The sequence below is a fragment of the Pecten maximus genome, unplaced genomic scaffold (assembly GCF_902652985.1).
Source record: "Pecten maximus unplaced genomic scaffold, xPecMax1.1, whole genome shotgun sequence".
Classification (NCBI taxonomy): Eukaryota; Metazoa; Mollusca; class Bivalvia; order Pectinida; family Pectinidae; genus Pecten; species Pecten maximus.
The window spans coordinates 2,388-10,654 of record NW_022982881.1 but is presented as its reverse complement, the minus strand read 5'-3'; the positions used below and the strand labels follow the sequence as shown (position 1 = coordinate 10,654).

The 8,267-nt window shown below is 34.0% G+C and overlaps 1 protein-coding gene across 1 annotated transcript; it reads right to left on the bottom strand.

Annotated features, from left to right (window-relative positions):
* Positions 1–2,272: 2,272 nt before the first annotated feature.
* On the bottom strand, positions 2,273–3,992 carry LOC117321071. Its single transcript, XM_033875551.1, has 4 exons — positions 3,904–3,992; positions 3,616–3,741; positions 3,317–3,433; positions 2,273–2,819 (listed from the first exon to the last, which is right to left on the bottom strand). Exons 1-4 carry the CDS (start codon positions 3,983–3,985, stop codon positions 2,596–2,598), a joined length of 549 nt encoding a protein of 182 aa, XP_033731442.1. The 5' UTR covers positions 3,986–3,992; the 3' UTR covers positions 2,273–2,595.
* Between the last annotated feature and the right edge of the window lie 4,275 nt (positions 3,993–8,267).

Sequence of the window (8,267 nt, the reverse complement as noted above, 5' to 3'; positions counted from 1 at the left end):
TTTTCTTGGCCCAAATCAGCTTTTGATACAAGTCCATGTACCAAATACTTGCAAAAGGATGGGGCACAACATCAACTGCCATGCTCTATGCATACATGTTTCATCATAGGCATGTTGTGTTGTGTATTGACGGGTCAGTGCTTTATGACGTCAAACCTCGCCCACTGTGTATGACCCACTGATTCTATCGAAAAGTTCTGTAGCCTCTGGTTGAAACATTTAAGCGTGTATACTCTCAGTTCACCACTGATTAAAAACATAACCGTTTACATTATCGAAAAAGACGCTTACCCTCTGGAACGCCTGGGCGTATTCTCCGTTTACATTTTCATGGGTCCCACAAATCTATACATTTGTTCCCAATTTCCCTTATCTTATCGTTTTTTGGTTAGATTTACGATTTTTGCGTCCGTATTCTCTGTATTTTATCATATTTTTTCTCTTTGGTGAGTTTATCGCCATTTAAACATCCAGTATAATTTGGAGCCGGAACCTTCCTGTAGTAGTTGGTGATCAACATACGGGAGCTAATCACCTAATTTTAAACGAGTTTGTTTCACAAGACATTTTCCGTCATTATCAAACATTTCACACATTAGCTGTTGAGTCCAACTCTGGTGTCGTTTTATGTCGGGGGTGAGGCTTGGAATAGTCCGAGTTTCCTCTGGCGCTGTCACCAGACTTAGACATTCTGGCAAACAGATGTCTGGTACCAGTCTTGGAATAGTCTGAATTTTCTCACGATCCTCCTATCTATTTACATCATAACTTTTTGGATACGTCATGGAACACCTACAAACTACTTATGGTCGGAAAGTTAATTTTTTTTATGTCCGTTTAGTCATAAGAAAAAAAAGAAAAAGGAAAAAAAAAAAGAAGAAAAAATCTCATACGACAGCAGTGGGCACTTTCTCCGTCTGATAACTTTTAAAAGTTTTATATTTAAAAAAGATTATAAATCGAAGTCCGATTCATGATCAGATATGAAAAGGTATAATGCATGACGTCACTGGACAGCCACATTGGTCGCCTCTCTGTGTACTTTCATCCAGACCAACAAACTCAAGAGTAATAATATATCAATAGCAGCATCACCAATTATACGATTACACCATAAAATACAATTCAGACACAGATTATGATTTCAGTTCTTTAATCTGATTAATAACAGTTTCAAAATGTAAATTTTGTTGTATAATTCATAACGTGTATAAACTTATGGATGAGTTTATATAAAGAGTTGATGTAAATATGGCTTAACAAATATTCTTGTATAAAATATATATTGTAAACATTGCCATCAGGAAAATTATTTACGGGAAAATATCAACATTGAATTAAAAATGTCTAAGAAATTACATTAAAAGTTATCTTTAAAGTATTCCAATGCATTAAATTATCCCTATTAACCTAAATTATCAAATACCACATTCAAGCTTATCGTTAACTTTCTCCATTAAATCTAAACAGATCCTATTGAAACATAACATTACCTATTAAATATTAAACCTAACACATAAACTATCCCAATTAAACCTAACTCATAAACTATCCCAATTAAACCTAACTCATAAACTATCCCAATTAAACCTAACTCATAAACTATACCTATTAAACCTAACTCATAAACTATCTCTAATAAACTTAACTCATAAACTATCCCAATTAAACCTAACACATAAACTATCCCCATTAAATCTAACTCATAAACTATCCCCATTAAACTTAACCCCTAAACTATCCCCTTTTAGTGTCACTTAGCTCGTTCATTATACTTTGAAAAGCAGCTAACTGAAAATGGCTCTGTCGCTCAAAATTCAGATTAGCTTTTCTCACAGTAACCTGAAGTCGTCACCAAAGGTCGACTAAAAACCCTAAACTAACCAACCCACTACCTACTTCTTACTGTAACTAACCCACTAAAAACCCACCCTCAGCCCACTTAACCCAACCCATGTCCTACAGAAAACAATACGTTACCTACTGAAACCAACTAACAAGCATGTTCGAACTCAACATAAAATGCGCCTACACTAAAATGCGATATTCAATATTAACTGGTCCGGAAAATGCGTAGTAATTGTACCTATTAATAAAGTTAAAATTTACCAATATATGTTATCAAAATAATTGCCATTACATAAAACTATTTCTGTTAAAAGAACTGTACACAACATTACGAAATACAATATAAAATATGTAAATTCATAAAGAAAGCAATCAATTCATAAAAAAAAATGTTAGAAAAATAAAATTTCAGAGAAAAATTAACTTAATTTTGGTTTGCCAATCCGTATATAACATTAAAATTAAAGCAAAAATAATGTATCAAATTGGAAAATAGAATTGATTGCCACTGCAGAAATTTGTACGTCAATCTACTTAATTTTGGTTTGCCAATCCGTATATAACATTAAAATTAAAGCGAAATTGATATATCAAATTGGAAAATAGAATTGATTGCCACTGCAGAAATTTGTACGTATAGCATAACCAAGTATAATGTTCACAATCATAGTTGGAAAAGAAATAGAAAACCCAGCAGGGTATTCAGATACAGAGATGAAGTAGACTCAGAAAGTTAAAAGAAATCGTCTAGAAACAGAAGCAGGAGAGAAAAGACTTCCCTTTTCCTGCTTTGTGTGTGTCTGGTGTTACGAGAATCACATCTTCGATGTTTATCATTTCTTTCTCGTCTTCCTTTTCATCGTATTTCTCCTCTTCCTTGACATTGCCTTTCTTCTGCTCTCTGTCTTTATCCTTCTTACTGTTCTCAATTTCATTCAACAGTTGTGCACGCTTTGCCTTTTCGCCATTACCTGTATAAGATGCAGAATGAAATGTTAAATGTAGTTCAGTTCCTATCCGAAATCAATCCCTTCATTTCGGCCATTTCCGCCAAAGATTTTAATTTTTACGGAAGTGCCCGAGATGTTTCGACTGGTTCAAAAAAAGCAATTTTCGTAGGTCGGATACACTCGGTTTTTTCCGTTCTGACCAATAAAATGTTGCGAAAATAAAAGAGTATGAAATATTTATCAAGTTAGTATGTGTCATTTTAAATTCGGATCTTATGGAGTTTGTTGCAAATTCCAACGACCCTCAATTCAATCGGGAACCGTCGGCACTTTCCGTTTCTCGTTTACGGAAAGTGCCGACGGTTCCCGATTGCCCTCAATTAATACAAATACCTGTTATATTAAACGGACCGTAAGGCTGTGACTTTGTTCCGAGTTCCTGTGATTTCTTAAGGTTTTTTTAGTCATAAAAGGATATCATTCCGTAACTGGGATAAAACAATAAAAGGTCAACTTACGTTTTTCAAGGAGTTTCATTTTGACAAGACGGCTGAACTCCTCCACGGCATATATTTCTGGGAAAAAGAATTTCCTGCATTTGTCTTGGTATTCGGCTCTTTTCTTATCTGCAGCTACTGCAATCACAAAGCGGCAAATACATATTTAAATCACCATTTCATCAGAAAATAAATAGAATTAATGTTTTATGTCACTGACATGAATACTTTTGATGTTTTATTATAATGTTTACGTAAAAAAAAAAGCAATATGGCTTTAGCGTTTATGTAGTCATGGTAAGGTAGATTGTAAAACGTACATTTTGCCATTTCCTCCGGAAATTCTAGTTGGAGGAATTTCGTCTTTGTGTCGGTCCATTCTGATGTCAGAAGCGACCTTCTTGGCCATGGCTGAATATCTTCTGGCTGTACACCTTTGAAAAAATCTAAAACAAAACAAAATCTTAGAAAGTGAATGACTGTCATAACGAAATCATCGTTATATAAAGGCAGGTTTAAATTAACTATACCAGATCTAGAACAGCCATGTACAATGAGAGAAGATTTTTTTTTCAACGAAATGTAAAACCGATAAAAATCAAACTTACCAAAGATAGTCTTAATCTGCATATATTTAGCATCGGCTTTGCTCGTAACAAGTCTGGGGTCGTTTAAGTCTATTTCTTCCATTTCTGATTTCTGAAGGAAAAAATCAAAAGAAGTTAAGACAAGTTGTTGTTTGAAACTTAAGCAACTCGTACAGAAATTTGTGATTTCTATTACAAATGGTGTAGGATATGTATTTCGTCAAGTCTACCCAACTGTATAGTATTGTTTAAACATATTTTATTGCAAAAAGTTTACAAACGGATTGGGTACATGTTATTACAACTTATGTGATCACCCTTTCCTTAATAATGTACAAAATAAAAAAAGAATATGCAATTGGTATATTATACATAAATTAACATTATTATACCTTTTTTTGGAGGGAGAAAAAGAGAGAGATATAGAGTTGGAGAGGGAGAGAGAGAGTTGGAGAGGGAGAGAGAAAGGAATAATGAGAAACGGAAGGGTGAGGAAAAAGGGAAGAAAAGAAGGGAAGAGAATAAATCAGTCTTTTTATCATTTGAATCTATTGCTAGTTTTGATGAAAGTATGGACATGCAAGAATATGTCTGAATAACATTCAAACGATAAATCTTCGTTACCGAATAAAGGTATACATCTAAATCACAAGGTATTGCTAAATTCATATTGTTCAGGTTTTGCATAAGGACGTTTCTCTCAACGGTATAAAGGCTACATTGACAGAAAAAGTGATTAACATTTTCACATATACATGTATATCCACATGAACAGCTAGAGGTTTCCACAAGGTTTACCAGAAATATATCATAGTTAAGAGAACTACATTGATATCTCAGCTTCGTACATATAATATTTAATTTACGATCCTCCATGCCAAAATAAGAAGGAGAAAAGACAGCCGCAGGTTTTAAGGATTTTTTAAATACATTTAGCGATATTGATGGCTTTACAGATTTTTCGAGGTTATTCCAACAACGAAGTGTAGAAGGTAAAAAAGAAGAATTTGTTGATGATAACCTGTAAAGGGGGATTCTATCATTCCCATAGAGCGGTACTTGCAATGGTTTGAAGTATCTATGTGGAAGAAGGATGCGTATGCGTTACTTTAATATTAACGGCGTAACAGTAATGTACCATTATCGCTGTTCCAGTCTACCTTACTGTATAGAGCGGTATCAGTATACAGGGAAGTAACTCCTCGATCGACAGGCGTTCTACCACTTTCCTATACATTGCATTAGTATGAATTTGTCTTGATGAACCGGATGCGATCCCACGATATTTAAAAATTAAATCAAGCAATATCAACAATTAAGGAAGTGTCGATCGTGAATTTAAGGAATGATATCTTAAAACGGAGGTTTGTTAACATTTGTTGAATATATGCAAAAATGATGTATTGCTAGTATTTGTTAGGTAAAATCGCACGGGATTCCCACTATCTAATTAAACATCATAACAAAGTAATGGAATGCAAACTAAATCTTATAATGCAATTATAGAAATAATTAGACGCCTATATTTCTTTAAAACATTAACAAACACATCGGCTTCATTAAGTTTTACTTAATGTGCCAATATGCTGTTTTATATACTTTCAATATATTGTTTATATTTTGACGTAGTCTATATGATTGCATACTTCTAAAAGATCTATTTTGTCGGTAGGAACGTAGATTTTTTAACTTGTTTGGTAATTAATTAAGCATTATTAATATTTACACTATTTCATTAAAACACATCCAATAACATTTTCTATAAAACAATTAGATAACATCTGTTCTTACCTGATAATATCCGTTTAAACAGGGAGCATTCCAACACACGAAAGATATATAGGCTTGCGTTGTGAAGGAAAGTGTTGTTACGCAATAATGCGCGTGCGTTGGCAGTATAGTAACAGGGGGAGGTAACTGCAAAATTATTCATTATGGAGTTATCTTTCCCTGATGACGCCGTATCAGTTGGGTTTCTTTCGTTCTTTTTTGTTGTTGTTGTTGTTGTTGTTGTTGTTTTTTTCTGTAAAACCTCAAACATTAAGATTCGTCTCACAGGCACAGACAACAATTTATTTCCACTTCTTAAAACTTCAAATATCAAATATTGTATCCCACAGCGCTATTTTCATCAGTATATTTATAATGGGTTTTTCTTTTTTTATAGTCATTCCCAAGAGCTAAAATATATACGATAATTCATTGTGACTGTTAGGGTCATGGAAACCATGGTTCAGACCCCGAACATGTTTGGAATAATGAATTATTAGTATGACAATGAGACAAGAAATAAAACTTCACATTCTCATTAAATTATGTTTTTTTTTAAAACTTATTTAGACTAGTCCCTGTGCAGGAACACAGACACGCATATGTACAGCATATTCCCGTGGAAATTCCTATCAGCTCAAAATGTCCGGAAGTGTGGCTAAAACAAATTTAAAAATCTGGTTGTAATTCACAAAGATTGCTAATAATGTGTTATGAAGCTAAGTGCAAACTGATTATGTTTCTGGCCCCGGTTCATCAACCTTAAATGTTCCATAGAAAAGCATTACAGAATTTAAGGGGAACTCTTAGTTAAGGAACCGTCCTTAAATTCTGCAATGGAAAATTTTCAGTTAATAAATTCCCTTACATTGTAAGCACACTGCAATGCATTTCGCTGTCGATATCATTAATGCTGATAACCACGCCCGAAATGGATATAACCTGTCAATCAAAATTGCGTGATTGTGTGTCACGAGATGACACGAACCAATCGATTGTCAAAGTCGATTTCAATGCCTGTTGAGCATGCGTGAAATTGCGACGTTTGGTTTCCAATGATAGTGTCGTCTGCACCAAAAAGGTGGCCAGATTTGAACGAGAAGACGGATAAGAATTAGCCTATTCATTGAAAATACAAAATAACGTTCTGAAAATGGAAAAACGTCGGAATACAATTGTTTCAAACTGTCCAAAAGTAAGTAATGAATGACACGTTTTTCATTTTTTTTTTTAAATAGCTCATTCGATTCATTAAAACATGACGATTTCGTTTTACGGTCGCTATGCATTCAGTTAAAGCCAGTCAAGTTGCATCATAATTTGTTTTAAAGAACTTTTATCCCGCCAATATCCAATACAACAGATCGACACATTGGGGTCCGTTTCCAAAGACGATGTCGTTTTACAATAGGGATGCATGACTCAAACATTACTGATAAATAAACGTTTCTGTGGAATTTACGGGTGTATTTTATAAACAGTCCTTTAACCGGATTGAAGCACTTTTCCTGAAATAAATGACAGGTCGGTGTTAGGTCGTGATTGTGTGTGTGGTTTGGTAGAATATATTGATGAAATATAATTTGTTTTTCTTCTCGTTGAGCGTCGGACATATTTCAGTTTTCTTTATTTTGTTGAGCATGTGCACATATCACCTGAAATAAATATTTAAAAGCATCAGCTAAGAATTGATTCGATGATTCTACTCTACAATTAATGTATACTTTTCGTTAGCGTGTTAATAATATGATTTTTATTCCACAGCAGCCGTCTTAGTAACCCTCTCCTTCCCTTCCGCCAACCTTTGCAACTTAAACATTCACTTTTAATATTTGATGTGTGTTGTTCCCATCAACTATAACGTGGCATCAAATATTTATTTGAGTCCGTAGCTATTAAAACGTGCTAGTTATCGACAATTTGATATCATTATTCAAACATCAAACAATTTGTTGATTATATCGTCATTATGGCAATTATATATTTTTTATTCTATTACTTTCATTTATTCTATTTCAAAAATAAAATGGCCGGTGGTGGTAGCATAAGGATATAAAGGTACATATATACCTATAACTTGTTAAAAAAAACATTACCTTATTTGTATTATCTAGACAGTAAAAAAAGGTAATACTATTACCAAAATGATTCTTATAACCAGAGACCATATAGGTCTCTGTTATAACTTAATGTCTTCGACAGCTTCGTATAATGGATTTTATCAACGTACCTATAAGCCACAAAATTGTTTACGCCAAATATGATTTATCGTTTTTTTGACGATTCCACGAACCCGCGGTCTTATGTGTTAGTAGGTCTAAATGCAAGCCCCTGTGCACGATTCGAAAGGTGGGGGGGGGGGGGGGGGGGTAACAAATTATTTTCAAAACTGATCTATTTCGAAATAAATTATTATCCATCTTATTTTAACACGAAAAGTGGCATTTCATTGTCGTTCAACACAAGCCATAACCATGCATTATATGTTGCTCGTTTCTTTAATTTCAATTATTAACCAATGAACGACCCGCAATGACATTTGTTCTGAATGTATAAACACCACATATTCACTAGTCTCGCATTCCCCAGACTCTCGTCCTCGCTCGAGACTGCCT